A 26625-nucleotide genomic window follows, 5' to 3' on the forward strand; every position below is an offset into this window, starting at 1 on the left:
TTCCCAGGCTGGAGTGCAGTGGCACCATCTTGGCTCACTGCAGCCTCCACCTCCCAGATTCAAGCAATTCTCCTGCCTCAGCCTCCCGAGTAGCTGGGACTACAGGCGTGCCATCATGCCTGGCTAATTTTTGTATTTTTAGTAAAGACAGAGTTTCATCATGTTGACCAGGCTGCTCTCGTACACCTGACCTTAAGTGATCCGCCTGCCTCAGCCTCCCAAAGTATTGGGATTACAGGTGTGAGCCACTGTGCCTGGCGTAAAATGTACATTCTTTTTGAAGACCTGTGACCACTGAGTCTCATTCTAGTAGAATATATGACAAACCTCCTACATTAAAGACAGTTTTAAAAAGTCATTTTAAAAACATTTAAAAATGAAGTTTATTACATTTTTTCAAAGTGAAAGTAATACACACTCCAAATATTGGGGAAATCAGAAGCAAAAGGAAAAATTTAAAAAGGCACCTACATTCTTATCACTATAGAAGACATGGTTGATATTTAGTGCATTTCCTTTTTGTCTTTTAGGTCTTTTAAAAAGATGTATTTTTGGTTGTATTGTTTTGGTTTCCTTTTCATCACAGACTCCCAAGTGTTCCTGGGGTCTGTGAGTCTCTTTTCCTGTAGCACTGGCTCATCCCCTGGGTGAGGAGTTAGTTGGTTTATCCTTTCACATGGGAAGTATTTCTTAAGTGTCCACCATGTGCTGATACCATCCTAGAAGCTCGGAGTCCAGGGATGACAGCACACTGCCTCTGCCCTCTGTGAACTTACATGCAGGCATTTTGGTGTCTGATGATTTCTGGTCCAAACTGAGAGTAGATGTTTCACCCTAGTAGGGAATTCCAAAGAGCTTTCTTGCTGGTTCTTCTTCCATTCACCGGCTTTTGCCTGTTGCCAGCACCTCTACAGGCAAAGTTTGAAGCCTCCTGTGAGTCTGTAATAGAGTTCCAAAGTGGCCTAGCAGAACCTTTCTGAGGAGAGTAGCAGTTGCCACTGTGGGAATAGCAAGGTACATAGCCCAGCTCTCTGGCTCTGACCCCAGCCAATGCCTATGTTTTTGTTTGGCAGTCATTACCACATGGGCTTTCCTTCCTGATGCCTCCTATGTGAGATAGGTTCAGTTTTATGTGGCAGGCAGAACCAGATACACTGACATTTAGTAGACTGACTCATTCATTCATTCATGTGTGTATTTGGCAAATATCTGTTTTGTGTCTACTGTGTGCTAGGCATTGCCCAGACACTCGGAGTGCACTGGTGAGCAAGAGTTCATTGAGCCTAGTGACTGTTAGAATCAGGGCTCCTAACCCAATCCGTAGGTTCAAATGAGATATAAGTTTGTTTTTTTATCGTATTGTAGCAAGTGGATTGACCATTTATTAAATTGTATTTGGTTTTAGAAGGAGTTCAGCAAATCCATGTCATCAACTCTTGATTGGGGTTTGTGACTTGATCCAATCCTGACATTCTCCCAATGGTTGAAATTGATGGAAATCCTGTTAGTGGGACTTTAAGAGAATTGGCTGGTCTGTGGAAATGAGCAAATAAGTATGTGTTGCCAGTTGCCTCTCTGCCTTATTGGGTAAGGACAGAATCATCTTGGTTTCGGGGAGAAGTACGTAGTGTATATCGAGCAGTCTACATTTGAAAACATGTTGTGCATCAAAGTTGTCTGGTATTTGTGTTAGAATCATACCCCATTGGATGTAACTTGATTTAACCTGACCCATATAATGTGCAGGCATTTGCCCAGCAGGCCCTCTGTTCCTCTTTTAAACAGAGACCCTTTTTCAGACTCAGCCTGACCCCAAATGCTGCCAGTTTTCCATTAGAGTACTCTATTGCACTAAATGGCCTTGGAGGAGGCAGTTAGAATTTTATTTTTGAAAGAACAATATAGGTGAATAGTAGTCTTTGAGAAAGCAAGAAATGTATGATAGAAACCAGGATCCATTTTAAAGCAAGCCTTGCTGTACATTTTCCTTAACCTTTTCCCATGAACCAAGAGAAAGATTAAAATTCCAACAGAAGGAAAATCGCCTTGGAGAAATATCTTGAGACCGATGGATTTATTTCATGTGTGACTTAAAATAGCCTGGGTTTCTAGCACCGCATTAAGCTGTATTTCTAATGAGTTCCTGTTACCCTACTTTTCTTCAGCTTTCTTTCACGTGGCCTTTCTACAGACAGAAATAGGCTAATTGCTACCATAACAGTTTTACTATCTTTCTTTGAGAGATCCATGAAATGGCCCATTTTTAAGACAGGAGATCCAAAGTGTAGGGGGGATGCAGCTTTTCTGGGGTTGTTTCTTTGGACCCAAGGGTCACATTTGTGATTGAGCTGCATTTCTGGGCTGTAAGCCTGGCCTGGCTGTATTGGTTTCTTGTTCCTCCCAGGATTCATGATGCCATTTGGGCCAGTTATAAATTAGTTCATAAAAAGAAAATCAATGTATTAAGGTCATCGGGCAGCTAAGTAAGTTTCTTGTCACGTCAAACTCCAGTCCATGATGAGGTGAAGCAGCATAAGGAAAGCCAGAGTGGAGGGTCCTGGGCTGTTTGGGGTGCCTGGAGTCCGGGGGGAAGCAATGAATGTCCCCAAAAGGGCCATCTGGGTCAGGCCCATCTTGCCAGACTTTGGCAACAAATGATCCAGTCACAGCAGGGGACCCTCACACAGCATTAGCTGCAGAGAGATGCCAATTCCACAGATGTTTGGCTAAAGCCCCTTATTAAGAATGTGTGGTTCATCCTTCGAACCCCTTTTCTGTGGGATTCTCGATGCTGTGTACAAGTGTAGGGTGGGGAGTTGCTCAGCAAGGCGTTTTTGTGTGGCTTATTGTTCCTGCTCACCCCATTCATTCTAGAGAATGCCAGACAGAGGCAGGAGGGCATCGTGAGCAATTCCATCATGTACTTCACAGAGGAGCCCCCTGAGCTGCCAGCCAACAGCCCACATCCCCTGAAGCTGCGGCGCATCCTGAACCTCAGCCCATTCACAGTCACAGACCACACCCCAATGGAGACGGTGGTGGATATCTTCCGTAAACTGGGACTCCGGCAGTGTCTGGTGACGCGGAGTGGGTGAGTAGCCGGACATGTGGCCACAATGACCTAGGGAGAAAAAAAATGAGTGAGACATGGTCTCAGCCCTGAAGGAGGTAGAGGGCCACGGGGTGGAACAGTCCTTGACAGAGAATGACAGTAAGCTATGGTGAATGTGTTGAGAAGGAAATGTACAGGGGCTTGGGACTTAGGGCTGGGTAGCTGTGCAGCCAGGGAAGGGGGTGGTCCAGGCTGGACTGTTGCCTGGGCTGAGGAAGGTTGAGTAAAAAGGGGTGGAGCCACGGGAGAAGGGCTTGGTGTTGCTTTTCTCCCACCCCATGTGATACTTGGCTCAGGGAGGAGGTACAGCCAGTTCTGCTATAACATGGCCTATGCGGTCCTCAAAATCATAGCAATATGCAAAAATTGAGCCATGCAAACTACAGGACTTCTGGGAAAAATGAGGTTAGTTACACAATACTCAAAACTTCATCAGTGATGCATGACATAAAAGAGGTGGGAGCCTAGTAAGAATGGTAGTACTGAGCCAGGCTATATGGCTCATGCCTGTAATCTCAGCACTTCAGGAGGCTGAGGCAGGAGGATCGTTTGAGCCCAGGAGTTCGAGACCAGCCTGAGTGGCAAGACCCTATCTCTGCAAACAAACTTTTATGAAATCAGCCAGGTATGCCTATCGTCCCAGCTACTCCTGAGGCTGAAGCAGGAGGATCACTAGAGCCCAGGCATCCAAGGCTGCAGTGGCCTAAGACTGTACCACTGCGCTCCAGCCTGCACAGCAGAGCAAGACCCTGTCTTGAAAAAAGAAGTGGTGGTACCATGTTGTGCATTAGTTAAATGGTTAAGTAATACAACAGAAATGTCACTTCATCTTGAAAAGGCCTGAAGTTGGCTGTGGGATGAGTGCCACAAGCTCTGCCACTTATGAATTACTGGGAAGGGGTGGAAGGAGGGGAACCTGAACTCAAGGGGAAGTGGTCACAGCATGTGTGGATGGGTATGGCTCCTCACACATGCATGAACTGAGGTAGCTTGCGGATGTTTGGGGGGCCAGACAGGTGTATTTTGTGTATGCTGATCCCATTGGGTTCAGGTGGGTGCAGTTTTCTGCATTTGCCTAGAGTTTCTCATGGATGACATCACACATAAGCAAAAGTGAAATTCATATGATGCTCAGATTGTTCCCGATATATTAATTTATTTGAAACAACTTTGTTTTCTAAACAAACATGATTGGAGAATGGACAGATTTGATGATGCCATGGCATTGTCTGTGCTGACACTTTTGTGGCATTGTCACAAATCAAGAAACCAGCAGTGCAGCGACTGAGGGGCCACTGTAGTAGCTCCAGAGGTGAAGTTCCTTAAGGGCCATTCCGTGGCCTCTTAGTGTCCCAGGTTCCATGGTTTCAGAAGTTTGTGTAAGGGAAGGGGTTGGCTTGGTCAGGGTAGCCTGGAACCTAGGGTTATCTGCCTATTTTCTTCCTATGTGGGCTGAAAGTAGGAGGAGGGAAATGGGTTCTGGAGACATTGGTACCTAATAAAGTTTAGACCTTTATAGACTCCAGAGGCTCAACTATCTAATATAGCTTATACTTCCAGAGCCAGCACACTCTAGTTTAACACAGCAGTTCTCAACTGGGATAATTTTACCTCCCAGGGACATTGGGCAATGTGTGGAGACAATTTTGGGAGTCATGACTGGAGGGAGGGATATTATTGGCATCTAGTGAGCAGAGGTCAGGGATGCTGCTAAACATCCTGCAGTGCACAGGACAACTCCACAATGAAACATCTGGCCCAAAATGTCACTAGTCATGCAGTTGAGTGACCTTGGACTGGACGTCTGTGTGTAGCTAAATGAGCAATTGTGTTTGTTTCTCTTTCTTCCTGCCATCCTGGTAGCAAGCTCACAGGGGGACAGGCTCTGCAATTTGCACATTTACCCAGAGAACTCCTGGCCAGCAGAGCGAGCGTCCTCCTTAGCTCTGACTGCAGCCAGAGGGTGTCTTGCGTGTGGGAGGTGCAATCAATAGGGAACAAATAAATGAGTCCTTGTGTTTGACAAGGCTAGAGACGATTTCTGCTGATGAATTTTAAAGGTGCTCAAGTGGTTTTTCAAACGAGTGTGGATCAAAATGCCCTAGAGGATTAAACCTGCAAGCAAAATCCAGATTTCTGGGCCCCACCACAGAGCTATTGATCCCTGGAGGTCTAGGGTGAGGCCCAAGAATGTGCATTTCTAATAACCTCCCAGTCGATGCCGTTGCTGCTGGTCTGGGGACCCTACTTTAGGAACCACTGAAGTCGATTTATGCACTTGAGTTTCCAGTACTTGGTATAAATATACCACTGTGATTGCCCATGCTGTCTCAAGTGTGTAGCAGTTTCTCCTTTCCTTTAAAATAATAACCCAATGTCAGTTATCATTGGAATTTCAGTTCAGGCAGGAAATTCTGCCCTTAATGCCCGCTCACACCTCGCAGAACCCCACGAGGTCTTCCTGTGAAGACCTGGGTGCCGAAATTGGCTCCGAATGTGTTTCAGGAAAGCAAAATCGTACTCTCTCTCGCTCTACATCTTTTAAACAAACACAGATGCTGCTGCGTTATTGCTGGCAAGGGATCCTTGTCTGCAGGGTCTTTCATCTCCTTGGGCTTCTCGCCAGGACAGGCGCGTCTCCGGCCAGCTCTCCTGTTTGATGTGCTTGCTCACTCTGTGCCTTCCCTGCTTGGGATGGCCACAAGCCTTAGCTCCACTGTTAGCCTGGATCACCAGCAGCATTTCTCAGGCCTAGGGTTTAAGGGACATCATGAAACTGGACCAGGAACCAGAATGCTGCAATCTAGGAAGCCTCCAGTTGCTAAGAGCTAATTTGGGTGAGATTTTCCCTATGAAAGTTTTAGAAAGGAAAAGTGCGTAAGGGAGACGGTGTCAGATTTCCCCCAAGCCCTGCTAGGTGGTCCATAGGGGCCTGGACAGGGTAGCTTTCGCAGAAGAACCCAGCTGCTTAAATCTGAATTATGTCCTTGGTCATAGATCCGGCCATTTATAATTCACTGAATTCGCTTGAACTGCTACCCAAAGGGACTGGAAGTTCAAACACTTGATTTAAATCAGATAGGACATTTCATGCCACTAACGAAGCCTGCTGGATTTGATGTTACCTCCTTCTGGGTTGATGTTCGGCTTTCTTCTTTTGTGATAATTACCATCGCAGGCCAGGGCACAATTTATGCACGAACCCAAGGCAGCTCCTCAATTCATATTTCCCCAGTGCTGTTATAATCAACTTAACTTTTAGACATTACAGTCACAGAGCTTTAAAAGGAGGTTTTCAGAACTGCAAATGCCCGATCTTTTGATACTGTCTCCAGGATGAAGATAAGGAAACAAAAACCAGGATTTATAGATATGGGAGGGTTCCGTGTGTGTGTGTGTGTGTGTGTGTGTGTGTGTGTGTGTGTGTGTGTATTAGTTCTCATCACATTGCAAACACTAATAAGTCTTATTTTTTCAAAGCAACATTGGTTTAATAAACATTATATTGGGCATCTATTTTAGCTGGGAACTGTAGAGGGCACAAAAAGTGTTTAAAAAAAAAAAGCCAAGGAACTTGTTATCTACTAAGGAACATGGACATAATCCAGTTTAAGTGTTACTACCCAAGGCAGGTGCTCCAGGGAGGACTGGTCTATTTTTTTAAATTTAATTTTATTTTAAGTTCCGGCATACATGTGCAGGAAATGCAGGCTTGCTACCTAGGTAAACATGTGCCATGGTGTTTTCCTGCACCTATCCAACCATCACCTAGATATTAGACCCACATGCATCAGCTATTTATTCTGATGCTCTCCCTCCCCCCACCCAGTGTGTGTTGTTCCCCTCCCTGTGTCCATGTGTTCTCATTGTTCAGTTCCCACTTATAAGTGAGAACATACGGTGTTTGGTTTTCTGTTCCTGTGTTAGTTTGCTGAGGATAATGGCATCCAGCTTCATCCATGTCCCTGAAAAGGATGTGATCTCGTTCCTTTTTATGGCTGCATAGTATTACTATGCAGAATACTATGCAGCCATAAAAAGGAACGAGATCACATGCTTTGCAGGGACATTTTCTTTATCCAGTCTATCACTGATGAGCATTTGGGTTGATTCCATGTCTTTGCTATTGTGAATGGTGCTGCAGTGAACACACCTGTGCATGTATCTTTATAATAGAATGATTTATATTTCTTTGGGTGTATACTCAGTAATGGGATTGCTAGATCAAATGGTATTTCTGGTTCTAGGTCTTTGAGGAATCGCCACACTATCTTCCACAATGGTTGAACTAATTTACATTCCCACCAACAGTGCAAAAGTGTTTCTGTTTCTCCACACTCTCACCATCATCTGTTGTTCCTTGACTTTAATAATTGCCATTCTGACTGGCATGACATGGTATCTCACTGTGGTTTTGATTTTCATTTCTCTAATGATCAGTGATGTGGAGCTTTTTTTTTCATGTGTTTGTTGACTATAAAAATGTCTTCTTTTGAGAAGTGTCTGTTCATGTCCTTTGCCCAATTTTTGATGTTTTTTTAAATTGTAAATTTGCTTAAGTTCCTTGTAGATTCTGCATATTAGACCAATGTCAGATGGATAGATTGCAAAAATTTTCTCCCATTCTGTAGGTTGTCTGTTCACTCTGATGATAGTTTCTTTTGCTGTGCGGAAGCTCTTTAGTTTAATTAGATCCCATTTGTCAACTTTTGCTTTTGTTGCCATTGCTTTTGATGTTTTCGTCATGAAATCTTTGCCCTTGACTATGTCCTGAATGGTATTGCCTAGATTTTTTTTCTAGGCTTTTTATTGTGCTGGGTTTTACCTTTCAGTCTTTAATCTATCTTGAGTTAATTTTTGTATAAGGTGTAAGGAAGGGATTCAGTTTCAATTTTCTGCATATAGCTAGCCAGTTCTCCCAGCACCATTTATTAAATAGGGAATCCTTTCCCCATTGATTGTTTTGTTAGCTTTGTCAAAGATCAGATGGTTATAGATGTGCAGTCCTATTTTTGAGATCTCTATTCTGTTTCATTGGTGTATGTATCTGTTTTTGTACAAGTACAGTGCTGTTTTGGATACTGTAGCCATGTATTATAGTTTGAAGTTGGGTAGCATGATGCCTCCAGCTTTGCTCTTTCTGCTTAGGTTTTTCTAGGCTCTATGGACTTTCCATCCAAAGCCAACAGAATATACATTCTTCTTGGCACCACTTAACATTCTAAAATCGATCACATAATTGAAAGTAAAATACTCCTTAGCAAATGCAAAACAACTGAAATCATAACAAGTGGTCTCTCAGACCACAGTGCAATCAAATTAGAACTCAAGATTAAGAAATTCACTCAAAACCACACAACTACATGGAAATTGAACAGCCTGCTCCTGAATGACTACTGGGTGAATAATGAAATTAAGGCAGAAATCAAGAAGTTCTTTGAAACCAATAAGAACAAAGAGACAATGTACCAGAATCTCTTGGACACAGCTAAAGCAGTGTTAAGAGGGAAATTTATAGCATTAAATGCCCACATCAAAAAGCTAGAAAGATCTCAAATCAACACCCTAACATCGCAACTGAAAGAACTAGAGAACCAACAGCATATAAACCCCAAAGCTAGAAGACGACAAGAAATAAGCAAGATCAGAGAAGAACTGAAGGAGATAGAGACATGAAAAACCCTTCAAAAAAATCAACAAATCCAGGAGTATTTTTTTTTGAAAAAATTAATAAAATAGACTGCTAGCTAGAGTGATAAGAACAGAGAGAAGAATTGAATAGACATAACAAAAAATGATACAGGGAATATTACCACTGACTCCACAGAAAAACAACCATCAGATAGTACTATATCACCTCTATGTAAATAAACTAGAAAATCTAGAAGAAATAGATAAATTCCTGGATGCATACACTCTCCCAAGACTAAACCAGGAAGAAGTTGAACTTCTGAATAGACCAATACCAAGTTCTGAAATTGAGGCAGTAATAAATACCCTACCAACCCCCAAAAAAATCCCAGGACCAGAAAGAATTACAGTTGAATTCTTTGTACCAGAGGTACAAAGAGAAGCTGGTACTATTTCTTCAGAAGCTATTCCAAACAATTATAAAGGAGGGACTCCTCCCTAACTCATTTTATGAGGCCAGCATCATCCTGATACCAAAATCTGGCAGAGATACAACAAAAAAAGAAAGCTTCAGGCCAATATCCCTGACGAGCATTGATGTAAAAACCCTCAATTAAAAAATACTGGCAAACTGAATCCAGTAGCATATCAAAAAGCTTATCCACTGCAATCAAGTCGGCTTCATCCCTGGGATGCAAGGCTGGTTCAACATACACAAATTAATAAATATAATTCATCACACAAACATAACTAAAGACAAAAACCACATGCTTATCTCAATACATGCAGAAAAGGCCTTTGATAAAATTCAACAGCCCTTCATGCTAAAAACTATCAATAAACTAGGTATTGATAGAACATATCTCAAAATAATAAGACCTATTTATGACAAACCCATAACCAATATCATACTGAATGGGCAAAACCTGGAAGCATTCCCTTTGAAAACCAGCACAAGACAAGGATGCCCTGTCTCACCACTCGTAATCGACATAGTACTGGAAGTTCTGGCCAGGGCAATCAGGCGAGAGAAAGAAATAAAGGGTATTCAAATAGGAAGAGAGGAAGTCAAATTGTCTCTGTTTGCAGATGACATGATTGTATATTTAGAAGACCTCATTGTCTCAGCCCCAAATCTCCTTAAGCTGATAAACAACTTCAGCAAAGCCTCAGGTACAAAATCAATGTGCAAAAATAACAAGCATTCCTATACACCAATAACAGACAAGCAGGGAGCCAGATCATGAATGAACTCGAATTCACAACTACTACAAAGAGAATAAAATACAACTAACAAGGAACATAAAGGACCTCTTCAAGGAGAACTACAAACTACCACTGAAGGAAATCAGAGGACACAAACAAATGGAAAAACATTCCAAGCTCATGGATAGGAAGAATCAATATTGTGAAAATGGCCATGCTGCCCAAAGTAATTTATAGACTCAGTGCTATCCCCATCATTGAATACTCATTGACTTTCTTCACAGAATTAGAGAAAAACTACTTCAAAATTCACATGAAACCAAAAAAGAGGAGACTGTTCTGAGCAGGCTTTCTGGTGGTAGGAAATTGTTAGAGTATGAAAGGGCAGTTTAAAATGATAGCCTGTCCACTGGTTGGCAGCGGTGGAGCCATTCCCCATGGCATAAGAACACCTCTAGGTTCTGGGTGCTCTGCCTGTGTGGACTGAACCTCTCACAGCTGCTTTGATTTCCCTTCTGATCACAGATTTCTTAGTGGCGTCTTATAGGTATAAGCTGCTGGCCTTATAACTGTTTCTTTTTTATTTTGAAAGGGCATTAGAAATCCCAACACTTGCAAATGCTCAATTTTTAAAACTTCCTTCTACTGTTCCCTTGCCTTTCATTTTGCAATTTTGCTTTCTGAGAGAGAAGTCAAAGTCAGTAAGATAATTACTTCACCTGCCTTATGCTCTTGTGAACAGATTCGTAGCATCTGAATGGAGAGTGGGACTTCGTGTAGCACTTGGGGCACTGCCTTTACTTCATCCATTCATTCATTCATTTAACAGCTTTGTTGAAATAATTCACATATTGTACAATTCACCCATTTAAAATGCGTGATTCAGTGGTTTTTAGTAGAAAATGAGTTGTGTGCATTCATCACCACAATTTTAGAACATTTTCATCACCCCAAAAAGAAACCCCACACCCCTTAGCTGTTACCTCCTATACCACAGCCCTTGGCAACCACTACTCTGCTTTCTGTCTCTGTGGACTTGCCTATTCTGGACATTTCTTGCTGATATACTCATGCATTATGTGGCCTTTTGTGTTTGGCTGCTTTCACTGAGCATCATGTTTTCGAGGTTCATCCACACTGAAGATGTGCCAGTACTTCTTTCCTTTTTAGGGCTGAAGCATCTTGCGTTGTATGGATAGACCACATTTTGCTGATCAATTCATTAGTTGATGGACATTTGGTTTCCCTTTTTAAGAAAAAAATATTTTTAATTTTTGTGGGTACATAGGTGTATATATTTATGGGATATATGGGATATTTTGATACAAGCATGTAATTCATAATATTCATATCAGGGTAAATGGTGGCTCCATCACCTCAAGCATTTATCCTTTGGGTTACAAACATTCCAATTATATTTTTAGTTATTTTTAAATGTATAATTAAATTATTATTGATTGTAGTCACTCTGTTGCACTATCAAATACTAGATCATATTCTTTTAAACTGTTTTTTGTACCCATTAACCATCCTCCATCCCCTCCTTTTCCCTCCCCCATTCCCTTCAGTTTTCAAATGAGGAGGTAAGACCCTAAAAAGCAAAACACTGCTCAAAGTTAAAGGGAATTGGTTGCAGAGCCAGTCCCATCTGGATTCTTCCAGGTCTATCTCCTGAGGCACGATCAGCTTCCAGGTGCTGGGAGGACCTTTGATGGAGACCTCTGCCAGCCAACCCTGACCCTTGAGGACATCAATCCCCTCCGCACAGCACCCTTTGGGGTCAAAAACAGTTGGGAGTAGACCTGGGGGTGATGGGAAGATACGCTGCAGCATCTTTAAGTATCCAGATTCCTGGAATGGCTGCTGTATTTTGGGATACCTGTTCAGTAAAATACTGAGGATATGGGGCCAGGTAATAGTATTCCTGTGTCCCACTTTCATGGTGTATTATAGATTCACCCACAGAGGTTCATTTGTGTCTGAAAGCTCCTGGCTGGGAGTAACAGTGAAAGTATTTAAGAGCTGGCACCAGATGATTAACTCATTTGTTATGAATTGTGGGAAGTTCATTGAAGTTCTGTAAGGTATGAGGTTGGCAGGGGACATCCCAGGGTGTCTAGCTCGGTAGCTATAAACCAACTGGTGTGGAACTATTTTAGTACTTTTTAATCTGGATGGTGGTTCTCAACCAGGGGCAATCTTGTCCCCCCTCCACAGGAGACATTTGGCATTGTCTGGAGACATTTTGGTTGTCACGATGGGGGATGGGGATGCTGCTGCATTTAGTGGATAGAGGCCCAGGGTGCTGCTATATGTTCTACCATGCACAGAATGGCCTATCCACAACAAATAATTAGCCAACCCAAATGTCACTAGTGCCAAGGTAGAGAAACCCTGCATAACACCTTCCTAGGTAGAGGGCTGGATGGGTGCAAGGGGTCCTATGGGCCCAGCGTGGGACTCATTTTGCTGCTACTGCATGGGAGGGGGCCTCACTGGGGACTTCTATCTGCCTATAAATAAAGGCCCTTCCCAGTAACAAAGCCACCTTTCCTAGCTGTCACTGCTTCCTTGAAATTAGTTAGAATTATCAGAGCTAGAACAAAATTTACCTGACCATGGGAGGAAACCTTGTTTAAAAATATTTAAATTTTTGTGGGTATATAGTAGGTGTGTATATTTATGGGGCCCATGAGATGCTTTGATACAGGCATGCAATGCATAATGATCACATCATGGAGAATGGGGGTATCCATCCCCTCAAGCATTTACCCTTTGTGTTACAAGCTATCCAGCTATACTATTTTCATAGGCCTGTTTGCTATTTGCATGTCTTCTTTTGAGAAATGTCTATTCAAATATTTTGCCGATTTTGGGGATCAGATTATTAAATTTTCCCCTATAGAGATGGTTGAGCTCCTTACATAGTCTGGTTATTAATCCCTTGTCAGATGGATAGTTTGATAATGTTTTCTCCTAGTTTGTGGGTTGTCTCTTCACTTTGTTGATTGGGAAACCTTTTTTTCTTATGTGGGCCTCTAAGATTCTGACATGCCTCAGATCGGGAGGCCTGGACTGCTCTTCTCAGCAGCAATACATGGCTGACAAAACAAAAGGGCAACCCTAATGAGACCAGGGCCCACTAAAGCTTCTGCAATTGTGGAAGCAGGGTGATTTAGCAAAGTTTTGGGTAATAGTGCCCTTGAGAAAATGTGTATCTCTGGTTGATTGACTGCAATGGACCTTCATTATGACAGTTGAGCCTGAAGCAACTAAGACAAATCAGGATGGAAAGAAATGTTTTCAGGCTCTGCCAGCTGGACCCAGCAACCTTCCTGTGTGAGGAGACCAGAGCCCTTGTTGGGCCTTGAATCTATCAACTATGTACATACTCACAGACGGGTTTTCCCAGGAGAACTCAGCATCTCACTGCAAAGAAGAGTGCTAACATTTGTTTCCTTTAGGTAGGTCTTGTTTCAGGATTATACCAACATTTAGGTTTACAGAACAATTGAGAAAAAGTACAGAGTTCCCATATATCTCCTTCTCCTTCTCCCCTAACAGTTTCCCCTATTGTCAATATCTTGCATTACTATTTTATTTGTTATAATCGATGAACCAATATCAATACATTATTAACTAACATTTGTAGTTTACTTTAGGATGCATGCTGTGTTGTATATTTCTGTGGATTTTGACAAACATATAATACCATGTATCTACCATTACAGGATGATACAGAGTAGTTTCACTACCCTAAAAATCCCCTGTGCTCTGCCTATTTATCCCTTTCTTCCATCCCCCAAACCCTGACAACCACTGATCATTTTACTGCCTCCATAGTTTTGCCTATTCCAGAATGTCGCATATTATGTAGTTGGAATCATTCAGTATGTAGCCTTTTCAGCCCAGGTTCTTTCACTCAACAATACACATTTTGATTTTCCTCCACATCTTTTCATGACTTGATAGTGCTTTTGTTTTTATTGTTGAAAAATATCCATTGTCTGAATATGCCATGGTTTAGTTTATCCAGTCATCCACTAAAGAATATGTTAGTTACTTCTAGGTTTTGGCAATGATTAATGAAGCAGACGACATCTTCTAAGAATAAGGACATTTTCTTTACATAACTACCAAGCCATAATGATGTAAAATTAACAGTAACTCAATATATCATCCAGTATCAAATTGATATTCAAATTTTAACTTAGAATTCCATCAAAGTTTGTGTGTTGCACTGTTTTGCCTTTTTAGTCTCTTGTCTAGGATAGTTCCCTGCCTTGTTTTGTTTTTTTATGACAGAGATTTTAAAAAATAATTTCAACTTTTATTTTAGATACAGGGGGTACATGTGCAGCTTTGTTACATGCATGGATTTCCTTTGAAGAGTCCAGACCAGTAGTCTCAACATTCTGGGTCTGATTACTTCCTCATGATTCAATTTGGTTTAAGTCATTTTTGGCAGCATTCCAACATAGGTGATGTTAGAGAGTCTGCTTTTCTGACTTTGTTGATGATAAGCTTCATTGCTTGGATGAGGTGGTGATGGCCAGAGCCCTCCATTGTTAAGTGACATTTGTCTCCTTGTTCACAATCTCTAGAAAAGTACTTTGAGACTGTGAATTTTCTATTTTCCAGCAACCATTCACCCAATGATTTTGGTATCCATCGATTATTATTGGCTAAGCTAATTATTACATTGGGAGTTACAAAGTATTAATTATCAAATTCTGTCCTGTTTTCTACATTTATCAAGTATTCCTCCCCATTTAAGAAAAATGATCACTGTAGGGTCATGACATATTCTTTTAATGCTTTTGTAATTCATATCGTCATTATTCTGTTTGCTTAACATGCTCTTTCACCATTTTCCTCTCTCCTAAAGATGTTGCCGTGAGATGGAGGGGAAGGGGCTGTATTTTCTGTCTTCCTCAGTGTGATAGACAGGGTAACCAACACAAGAAATGAATACCTTTTCCAAAACTGTTTAAGGTCCAGTGTAGTCAGAGCCAAAAACATCAGAATTCTGGCCTGAGTTTCACTAATCAGTGTTTATTTTACTGTGTAACTGATTTGAATACTACTTAAAATACTTATATCCCCTCTTCATATTCACTAAGAGATAAATTTGACTAATTTGGCCTTAATTAAATAAATGACAGTATATTACAATTGTGTTTTCTGATTTTTTTGTGTATTATCATATTACACAGAGTAGAAACTCATTATTTTAATAGCTATACGGTATTTTAATGTGAGACTACCAGAGCTTGCTTCCCCATACACCTTTCTTTGGGTATAATGGAGATACAATGAGTAGTATTTTGCAAACTTACATGGCAATGGAACTTCTTTTTTCCAAAGAAGTTGCACACATATCCTTCTCTCAGACCTTTCATTTTACCCAAGGGGCATGATATGTTCCTGCAGGTGGTCATTTAGTAAAAGAATGAAGCAAGGGTTGCTATGAATGATTGTGCAGATGTGCACTGTATAATCCAGAGGTCATGATTTACACTGCAGTGTTTGTAAATAGTGCTCCTTGGCATTGTGTGATATACAGTCTTGCTGGTCCCATACAATGGACTCTGGTAAGTGGCATTTTTTTTTAAAATAATTTATGAGATACATGTACAGAACATTCAGGTTTGTTACATAGGTATACACGTGCCATGGTGGTTTGCTGCACCCATCAACCCATCATCTACATTAGGTATTTCTCCTAATGCTATCCCTCCACTAGCTCCCCACCCATCATCAGGCCCCAGTGTGTGATGCTCCCCTCCCTGTGTCCATGTGTTCTCATTGTTCAACTTCCATTTATGAGTGAGAACATGTGGTGTTTGGTTTTTTGTTCCTGTGTTACTTTGCTGAGAATGATGGTTTCCAGCTTTATTCATGTCTCTGCAAAGGACATGAACTCATCCTTTTTTATGACTGCATAATATTCCATTGTCTATATGTGCTACATTTTCTTTATCCAGTCTATCACTGATGGGCATTTGGGTCGGTTCCAAGTCTTTTCTATTGTAAATAGTGCCACAATGAACTTACATATGCATGTGGCTGTATAGTAGAATGATATATAATCCTTTGGGTATATACCTAGTAATGGGATTGCTGGTCAAATAGTATTTCTAGTTCTAGATCCTTGAGGAATCACCACACTGTCTTCCACCATGAGTAAACTAATTTACATGTCCACCAATAGTGTAAAAGTGTTCTTATTTCTCCACAGCCTCTCCAGCATCTATTGTTTTCTGACTTTTTAATGATTGCCATTCTAGCTGGCATGAGATGGTATCTCACTGTGGTTTTGATTTGCATTTCTCTGATGACCAGTGATGATGAGATTTTTTTCATATGTTTGTTGGCTGCATAAATGTCATCTTTTGAGAAGTGTCTGTTCATATCCTTTGCCCACTTTTCGATGGAGTTGTTTTTTCTTGTAAATTCATTGAAGTTCTTTGTATATTCTGGATATTAGCCCTTTATCAGTTGGATAGATTGCAAAAATGTTCTCCCATTCTGTAGGTTGCCTGTTTACTCTGATTATAGTTTCTTTTGCTGTGCAGAAGCTCTTTAATTAGGTCCCATTTGTCAATTTTGGCTTTTGTTGCCATTGCTTTTGGTCTTTGAGTCATGAAATCTTTGCCTATGCCTATAATCCTAAATGTTATTGCCTAGGTTTTCTTCTAGGGTTTTAATGCTTTTAGGTCTTACGTTTAAGTCTTTAATCCATCCTGAGTTAATTTTTGTATAAGATATAAGGAAGGGGTCCAGTTTCAGTTTTCTGCATATGGCTAGCCAGTTTTCCCAACATCATTTATTAAATAGGAAATCCTTTCCCCATTGCTTGTTTTTGTCATGTTTGTCAAAGATCAGGTGGTTGTAGATGTGTGGTGTTATTTATTTCTGAGGCCTCTGTTGTATTCCATTGGCCTACATATATGTTTTGGTACCAGAACCATGCTGTTTTGGTTACTGTAGCCTTGTAGTATAGTTTGAAGTCAGGTAGCATAATGCCTCCAGCCTTGTTCTTTTTGCTTTGAATTTTCTTGGCTATATGAGCTCTTTTTTGGTTCCATATGAAATTTAAAGTAGTTTTTTTCTAATTCTGTGAAGAAAGTCAGTGGTAGCTTGATGGAGATAATATTGAATCCACAAATTACTTAGGGCAGTATGAACATTTGTATGATATTGATTCTTCCTATCCATGAGCATGGAATGTTTTTCCATTTGTTTGTGTCCTGTTATTTCCTTGAACAGTGGTTTGTAGTTCTCCTTGAAGAGGTCCTTCACATCCCTTGTAAGTTGTACTACTAGGTATTTTATTGTCTTTGTAGCAATTGCAAATGTGAGTTCACTCATGATTTGGCTCTTTGCTTGTCTATTATTGGTGTATAGGAATGCTTGTGATTTCTGCACATTGATTTTGTATCCTGAGACTTTGCTGAAGTTGCTTATCAGCTTAAGGAGATTTTGGGCTGAGACGATTGGGTTTTCTAAATACACAATCATGTCATCTGCAAACAGAGACAATTTGACTTCCTCCCTTCTTATTTAAATACCCTTTATTCCTTTCTCTTGCCTGATTGCCGTAGCCAGAACTTCCAATACTATGTTGAATAGGAGTGGTAAGAGGGCATCCTTGTCTTGTGCCAGTTTTCAAAGAAAATGCTTCCAGCTTTTGCCCATTCAGTATGATATTGGCTGTGGGTTTGTCATAAATAGTTCTTATTATTTTGAGATACATTCCCTCAAAACCTAGTTTACTGAGAGTTTTTAGCACAAAGCAGTGTTGAATTTTATCAAAGGCCTTTTCTGCATCTATTGAGATAATCATGTGGTTTTTGTCATTGGTTCTGTTTATTTGATGGATTATGTTTATTGATTTGCATATGTTGAACCAGCCTTGCATCCCAGGGATGAAGCCAACTTGATTGTGGTGGATAAGGTTTTCGATGTGCTTCTGGGTTCAGTTTGCCAGTATTTTATTGAGTATTTTCGCATTGATGTTCATCAGGGATATTGGCCTGAAGTTTTCTTTTTTTTTGTTGCCAGGTTTTGGTATCAGGTTGATGCTGGCCTCATAAAATAAGTTAGAGAGGAGTCCCTCTTTTTCTATTGTTTGGACTAGTTTCAGATGGCATGGTACCAACTCCTCTTTGTACCTCTGGTAGAATTCGGCTGTGAATCCATCTGGTCCTGGGCTTTTTATAGTTGGTAGGCTATTAATTACTGCCTCAATTTCAGACCTTGTTATTGGTCTATTTAGGGATTCAACTTCTTCCTGATTTAGTCTTGGCAGGGTGTATGTGTCCAGGAATTTATCCATTTCTTCTAGATTTTCTAACTTATTTGCATACAGGTGTTTATAGTATTCTCTGATGGTAGTTTGTATTTCTGTGGGATCAGGGGTGATATCCCCTTTATCATTCTTATTGTGTCTATTTGATTCTTCTCTTTTTTCTTCTTTATTAGTCTGGCTAGTAGTCTATTTTGTTGAACTTTAAAAAAAAAAAACAGCTCCTGGATTCATTGATTTTTTTGGAGGGTCTTTTGTGTCTCTTTTTTCAGTTCTGCTCTGATCTTAGTTATTTCTTGACTTCTGCTAGCTTTTGAATTTGTTTGCTCTTCGTTCTCTAGTTCTTTTAATTGTGATGTTAATTGTTGATTTTAGATCTTTCCTGCTTTCTTCTGTGGGCATTTAGTGCTATAAATTTCCCTCTAAACACTGCTTTGGCTATGTCCCAGAGATTCTGGTACATTGTGTCTTTGTTCTCATTGGTTTCAAAGAAGTTATTTATTTCTGCCTTAATTTCATTATTTACCCAGTAGTCTCTCAGGAGCAGATTTTTCAGTTTCCATGTAGTTGTGTGGTTTTGAGTGAGTTTCTTAATTCAGAGTTCTAATTTGATTGCACTGTGGTCTGAGAGACTGTTTGTTATGATTTCCATTCTTTTGCATTTGCTGAGGAGTGTTTTACTTCCAATTATGTGGTCGATTTTAGAATAAGTGTGATGTGGTGCTGAGAAGAATGTATATTCTGTTGATTTGGGGTGGATAGTTCCATAGATGTCTGTTAGGTCCACTTGGTCCAGAGCTGAGTTCAAGTCCTGAATATCCTTGTTAATTTTCTGTCTCATTGATCTGTCTAATATTGATAGTGGGTGTTAAAGTTTCCCACTATTTTTGTGTGGGAGTCTAAATCTCTTTGGAACTTGTGGGAGTCCAGGTCTCTAAGAACTTGCTTTATGAACCTGGGTGCTCCTGTATTGGGTGCATATATGTTTAGGATAGTTAGCTCTTCTTGTTGCATTGATCCCTTTATCATTATGTAATGCCCTTCTTTGTCTTTTTTGATCTTTGTCGGTTTAAAGTCTGTTTTATCAGAGACTAGGATTGCAACCCCTGCTTTTTTTTTTTTGCTTGTTATTTGCTTGGTAAATATTCCTCTATCCCTTTATTTTGAGCCTATGTGTGTCTTTGCACATGTGTCTTTGCATGTGAGATGGATCTCCTGAATACAGCACACTGATGGGTCTTGACTCTTTATCCAGTTTTCCTGTCTGTGCCTTTTAATTGGGGCATTTAGCCTGTAAACATTTACATTTAAGGTTAATATCGTTGTGTGTGAATCTGATCCTGTCATTATGATGCTGGCTGTTTGTTTTGCCCATTAGTTGAGATGGAGTCTTGCTCTGTCACCCAGGCTGGAGTGCAGTGGTGCGATATTGGCTCACTTCAACCTCTGACCCCGGGTTCAAGTGATTCTCCTGCCTCAGCCTCTTGAGTAGCTGGGATTACACGTGCACACCACCACACCCAGTTAATTTTTGTATTTTTAGTAGAGATGGGGTTTCACCATGTTGGTCAGACTGGTCTCAAACTCCTGACCTCGTGATCCGCCCACCTCAGCCTCCCAAAGTGCTGGGATTACAGATGTGAGCCACGTGCCCTGCCCATGGCATCTTTTGTATGAGTTGAAAGCAATGAAATTTTGGAAGAGGAGGTAATTTACATATATAATCAGAGATGAATGTCAAACTTTATCTTCCCAGTAAGATAGAATTACAAATAGAATCACTTTTTATCTTATACTTAAAATTTCTTATACTTAAAATACCTTATACTTGGAATTCCTGTGGTATGGTCAAGTTTTGACAATGCCTTTCATAAACCCTTTTAAAATTGATTATAGTTTTGAAATTTAAGAGGATATAGTAGTCATCATAGGTTTACTGCTGTAATAAACAAGCTTGCAATCTCGGTGGCCTAATGCAATAAAGGTTTATTTTTCTCACATGTTACAGCCAATGTGGGTTGCAGCAGGTGTGGGCTCTGGACCCAGGTGTTTGAATCTGGCGGCTCCGAAGTCAATCCTTAGAGCCCTTCCCTGGCTCCTGTGTCTCTGACTGCCAGATGAGAAGAGAGAGTCGGGGGAAATGCACAGGAGACCTGGGAGCGGCATCTGTCACTCCACCCACAGGCATTGGCCAGTGCTCCCACCATTGGCTCTGCCTAACCACAAGGGAAGCTGGGAATTGTTGTCTGTCTCTGTGCCCACTTGGAAAAGGCACTGGGGTTTAGGGACAGGGATGAGTTGCTATTGCAAGGCTGACCTCTTTTCTCTATTTTGTTTCTTTTCCAGGAGACTTCTTGGCATCATCACAAAAAAGGATGTTCTGAGACATATGGCCCAGATGGCAAACCAGGACCCCGAATCCATCATGTTTAATTAGCAACAAGGTGGCAATTATTTTCAGAAAAACACTGACTGTGTCATTTAAAAAGAAATAAATGATATGTTATTATTTCAGTGAAAGATCAGCAGAAACAAAAGCTTTGTTTGAAAGGAGGGGAAGAAGAATGAAACCTTTAAAAACAAAAGTATCAATGATTAGGCATTTTATAGCTTTAACCCTGTATGAGTTTCAAGCTGTGTTTCCTAATGAGTTTGCTACTGCTGTGGGGGCATGTGGGTGGGTGTAAATGATGTGATCTATACAAGTATGTGGAGCATGAATGCTGACTTAAGAAACTTTTACCCCTTCTGCTCAAGGCTGATGTTTGTAACTTACAAACACACGTGAAGCGTTGAGTCCAAGAGACAAAAGGGTATCAGCATGTCAGCATCCTTATTTATTGGTTCTTGAAGTTTTGCTGCTATGTTATTGAATCATATTAAAGACATTTGCACTTACTTTGATGAAAAAGAAAAATTAAATTTGAACACAGTGAAAGCTGCAAGTATGCCAGTGGGTTCGCTCACAACCATCCCATTTCTTGCTCCTGTTCTCAGCCCGTTATCTGGCTTATCCATCAGTTTCCGAACCAACACCAGGCGCGCCTGCCATGATGAGTGTGAAGAAATCATTTCTCTATGCAAGACTGGCATCCTGGGCCTGCATGATGAACTATTGAAGCATATAGTACTGTGCTGTGTCTCCTCCCATACAAAGGGACGCATCGTTATTTTGAGGGTATACACACCCGATCATTGATTTGCATCCCCATTGCATTTGCTTCATTTATTTATTGCTTTTGCCCATGCATTCAATATTGATCATCTCAGCACTTCATGAGCCATAGCTGGTAGTCTCCCAGTCTGTCATAAGCGTGCTTTCATTTACAAGTAGCATATGCAAGAGTCCAAACAGGCTACCCAGTGTTACCACTTATTTTTCCTCTCAGGTCTTATCAGATACGACTGGAGAGGATGAGGCATATGAGTTCTCAGTGGGAACCCCTCCAAATGGATTGCAAGAGAAATACTAAATTGATTCTAAATCTGTTCCATTATCTTCTCTGTAGGATGCAAAATGTCCAGTTTGAATGTATAAGCATGTGCTTCATACTTGCAATCACAGCACAGGAGGACAGTGTTAAATTTTATATGGCCAATTTGAGCACCGGGCATCTTTGTATTTGAACTTAATGACACATTTACTCTTTTAGTCAGGATTTTGGTCTTTTCTGCAGAAAGGAATTAAGCTATGTATTAGATCCACCATGTGATCTGTGTAAGTTAAGATTATCCCACTTGCCCTTGCTCTTAAGTCTTTGTCCCTGCCTTTTCACTGAGTGCCCTTCGTCCTTTTCAATCTCATTGTCACTGGATAGTGCTGCATCACTTGGGTGTGCATTTGGCTGCAAATAACAGAACACCCAGTAAACATTGAAGGGCTGAGTAAGAACCCTGAGAGGGGGTACTCCAGGACTGTCTCCATAATATCATTGGGTTCCCCATTCCGTTGCTATTTCATTTTCACCATTTTTACCTTTTGTCCTCTGGCTTATTGCCTCAGAGTTGAAAGATGGTTCCTGAACCATCAGGTATCATGTCTGCTTTCTAAGTGGGAAGAGAAAAGGAGAGGCAAGCAACTAGGTACAATGTCTATCAGGAAAGGAAAGCTTCCCCCAGAGATGCTTAGCTTGTATTCGTTGGCTGGAAGTCTGCCATGTGGCTCCTGGTAGCCACACACTAATGTGGGAAGGAAAATATTGAGCTAGGCACATTACTCTCTGAACGGCATTCATGTTATCTGACTAAGGAAGAGTGTTGGTCTTCAGGAGGGGAAGTTTGCCGTATTGGATGCCATCATTATGTCCTTGTCATTGCCCTTCCTGTCTTCAATCTTGCCAAACTTCTGTGAATGTTCTTCTAACCTTCTTGCTCCCCATCCCTTCTCTTAGATTTGACCTAGAAGTCCCAGCCCAAATCCATAATTTCTTAGCCCTCATAAGAATTTTCATGTTGGACAAAAATCAAGCTACAAATGGGTTTTCATGAAACTTCTAATTAATGTGCAAAATATATATTTTCTCTAAGTTATTTTAAATCAGATCATGCTGACACACTAAGAACATTTGTGTGATTCATTGGTTCCTTCGTTTCAAAGTAACATCCAACAGCCACCTCAGTATGGCAATATCCAGTCAATAGTAGAGAATTTAATCATTGGTCCTATAAAAGAATAAAATTCATTGTCTTATTTATAGCATGTAAGCCTTGAGTAACAGGTCTTAATGTTAGTGTTGGTATTGTGGTTTCCACGGAACGTTAACAAGTGAAGTCGGGTTCTCCTGGACTTTAAATCCTAAAAAGTCTTAACGACCACTTCATGTAGTTCCCCTCTTATTGCCCTGTGGTCTCCTCAGAGTCAGTGCATGCTGGGAAAGAGTATTAGTCATAGCCTGGCTTTATAGAATCCAGGAGGTCCTTTTAGTTGAAACAAATAGCTTCCAAAGGGAACCTGAAACAGTGAAAACATAGCCAGAGGTCAGCGAAACCACAGCGTTTCTTTCTAATCTGGCTGAGGCCAAGGAGGGAAATGAGAGGAGAATATGCTTCCCGGCCAAGGTCACCGAGCGGGACCTTGGGATTTGCGTCCTCCCCAATGCTTAGAGTAGACATATCTGCAAATTCATGGCATACAGTTGGAAGAGTTGCTTGACTGAAACAACCCATTCTTACTTTACTTTGCAAATTGAGCCTCTAATTTATTGTGGGGTTCAGGCTCTCCTCAATAGAAGGCCAGAGTCAGAGGGGTGGACTAAGGTCAAGGAAGAGGAGTCTGTGGTAGGGACTGCCACAGCAAACTGCCTTCCTTCTGTGGAGTCCTAACTCAGCCATGTGGTCCACTCACCCATGGGCCTGGGGGCTCAGACAAACCCCATGGAAAACATGCTGATGTGCTCTGTCTCTCTTTCTTGTAAATGTACTCGGGTAGGGATCCTGAGAGTATTTGCTGTCTCCAAATGCAGAACTTATATCCACTTTATCTGGTGATCTGATGAACAGCACAGAGATGTGGAGATAAAATAAGTATCTTTCAGAATAATGTTTTCTTTTTCTTCTTCTTCCAGAACCAAAAGCTTTAGACATTTCTAGAACTGTCTGGGTTCTCTCTGAATCAGTTTTTAACATAAAAAGCCACCAACACATCATGGGAAAGGCACTCTGTCATGACACACATCATCTGTTTCTTGCTTTTACTGAGGAAATATGTTATACAAAAGCACCAAATAAGGGGACCCTGGAAGTGATGTGTGCATTTCTTCTAAGTGGATTTTAGTGCATCCCCTGGGAATACAGATGCTCATGTGGCTTTTAGGGAAAGGCAGAATGTGCTAGAAGTCAGTCATTCAATATTCAATGCTTACTGTTACTTTGAACCAGGTAATCTCAGTTCTTTATTCGGTCCTTCCCAAAGACCTTACAAAGGAGATGTCCAAATAGATAGATTTTGAGCCTAATAAGTCACAGAAATGGAAAATTTTAGAGGAGTTTCTTTCACTTAGGTGAGAACTGATTACTTTAAATTACCAATGTGTGCAAATTCTACTTAGTATTCATTATTAGATTCTGAGCTGGAAAAGATGAGAAACCCAAGGAGAACTGTTGAATTACCATGCAATTGTAATATTATGCTTTCATTTTAACTTTGTGTGGGCAGTGTTTTATTAGACTAAGCTTCTAGCCTTTGAAATGATTTACATGAGGAGAGAGCCTGTATATCTGACTTGGGAAACATTAAGCAGACTCTATTTTCACTGGCGCAGTAATAACTATTTATTTGCCATCCTAGAGGTGCTGGGAATGAGCCTACCTGCAACTTTTATGAGATATATTCACATTTGGTGTTGGAACGACCACATAGAAAAGTGTTTTTTTTTTTTAAATTGTAATACTCTGTGTAAATGTTGGCACCTTATTAAATATTAAATGTTTGAAGTCTATTTTTAAAAATAAAACAAGCACAGAGTCCGCAACAAACATATTGTAAATGGAAGAGATACTGATTTCACAGTGTGTTTCTACACAGTAGAACCTCCGGAAACCTGGTTCCTGTGACTTGGTTGGACTATTCGGTAAAGTTAAAGACTCATCCTTAAGACTGATAAACAGATTGTGAAGTCCATTCAGTCAGCTTTAAAATTCCTTGTTCTTGGCTGGGTGGGTGATGACCAAATAAAAATTCAGACTGAGGCTATCCGTTTCCAAGGACTGGGTAGGAACACTGTCCGCAGGCCATGTGTGTGTTTGCCCTGTGTGAAGGCTGGGGAGTACAGTTTGGGCAATGGTTTAACATTCATTCATTCTTTCATCCTTTCTTTCAACAGAAAATTTTCTATTTATTACTTTGGGAACCACAAGGGTTGAATTATGTCTTTTCCCACCAGTTTTTTTTTCTTTTTCTTTTTTTTTTTTTTAACTTTCCACTTTACAGAAAATTTGGAAGAAAGACAAGAAAGGAACAAAGGATGCCTACAGATCCTTGACCTAGAAGAGGTGCTATTTAATATGGGTGGTTAGAGGAATCCTTGCTGGTTAGGGGAGGGGACCAGCTGGGGGCACAGCTGAGGAAAGGGTATCCTCAGCAGAGGGGACAGCAACTGCAAGTGTCCTAAGATGGAAATGGGTCTAGCCTGCTGGGGGCCCACCAGGGGTGGATGGCTGCAGCCTTGGGATGGGAGTGGGCGTATTTGAAGTTGGGTTTGTTTTCCTTTTGGGAGGAGGGTAGACGCAGCAGATGCTTCAGAGTCTTCAAGGACCAGGTAAAGTCCTGGAATTCAGAGGAGTGACATGATTTGACTCGTGTTGTCCACAAACCATTCTGGCTGTTGGACAGCAAGACTGGAAGCCAGGGCTCTGGATAAGAGTCTATTGGAAATAGGCCAGGCACGGTGGCTCACACCTGTAATCCTAGCACTTTGAGAGGCCGAGGTGGGCGGATCACTTGAGATCGGGAGTTTGAGACCAGCCCGGCCAACATGGTGAAACCCTGTCTCTACCAAAAAAATACAAAAATGAGCCAGGCGTGGTGGCAGGTCCTTGTAATCCCAGCTATTTGGAAGGTTGAGGCACAAGAATCGCTTGAACCTGGGAGGCAGAGGTTACAGCGAGCCGAGATCGTGCCACTGCACTCCAGCCTGGGCAACAGTGCAAGACTCCATCTTAAAAAAACAAAAAGAGTCTATTGCAAATAGGTGAGTGATGATGGGAGCTTGCCCTAGAAAATTCTTGAATTCCAGTTATACAGTTGCTCCTCAGTATCTGTGGGAGATTTCTTTCAGGACTCCCCCATAGATTCCAAAATCCATGATGCTTAAGTCCCTTATATAAAATGCTGTATTATTTGCATAGAGTCTGCCCATGTCCTCCTGTCTACTTTAAACATTCTCTAGCCTACTTAGAATACTTAGTTCAATGTAATGCTATGTAAACAGTTGTTACACTGCATGTTTATGGAATAGTGACAAGAAAAAAGTCTGTACATGTTCAGTACAGATGCAACCAGCCATTTTTTTCCTGAATATTTTCAATCCACAGTTGAATCCACAGATGCAGACCCCATGGAGATGGAGGGCTAACTGTAATTCCAAGGTAGAGGCAACAGATTTGCTGATGGAACTTATATAAAATGGCACAACCAAGTTGCTATTTACTGAGATGGGCTAGACTAGGTGAGGAGCTCCCTTTTGGAAATGCTACATGAGAGATGTCTCTTAGACATTCAGGTTTGGAGTTCAGGGGAATCATTACGGTTTGAGATGTAAATGAAGCCATTGGCATATTGGTGGCATCGGTGGCATTTAAAGCTATGCCTGGAAACTTTTGTGGTCTCATGATATCCTAAGAGCAAAGAGTATAATCTTTTTTTTTT

The 26625-nt window shown here is 41.0% G+C and overlaps 1 protein-coding gene across 2 annotated transcripts in view; it reads left to right on the top strand.

Annotated features, from left to right (window-relative positions):
• Window positions 1–24729, top strand: part of CLCN4 (chloride voltage-gated channel 4) — an 85116-nt gene extending 60387 nt beyond the window's left edge. For both annotated transcript variants that reach the window (XM_017509921.2, XM_017509920.2), the window contains exons 12-13: window positions 2875–3091; window positions 20607–24729. In XM_017509921.2, the coding sequence (XP_017365410.1) occupies window positions 2875–3091; window positions 20607–20697 (308 nt within the window). In that variant the 3' untranslated portion in view covers window positions 20698–24729. The remainder of the gene's footprint in view (window positions 1–2874; window positions 3092–20606) is intronic.
• Window positions 24730–26625: the final 1896 nt, after the last annotated feature.

The sequence above is a fragment of the Cebus imitator genome, unplaced genomic scaffold (assembly GCF_001604975.1).
Source record: "Cebus imitator isolate Cc_AM_T3 unplaced genomic scaffold, Cebus_imitator-1.0 Scaffold426, whole genome shotgun sequence".
NCBI classification, from domain to species: domain Eukaryota; kingdom Metazoa; phylum Chordata; class Mammalia; order Primates; family Cebidae; genus Cebus; species Cebus imitator.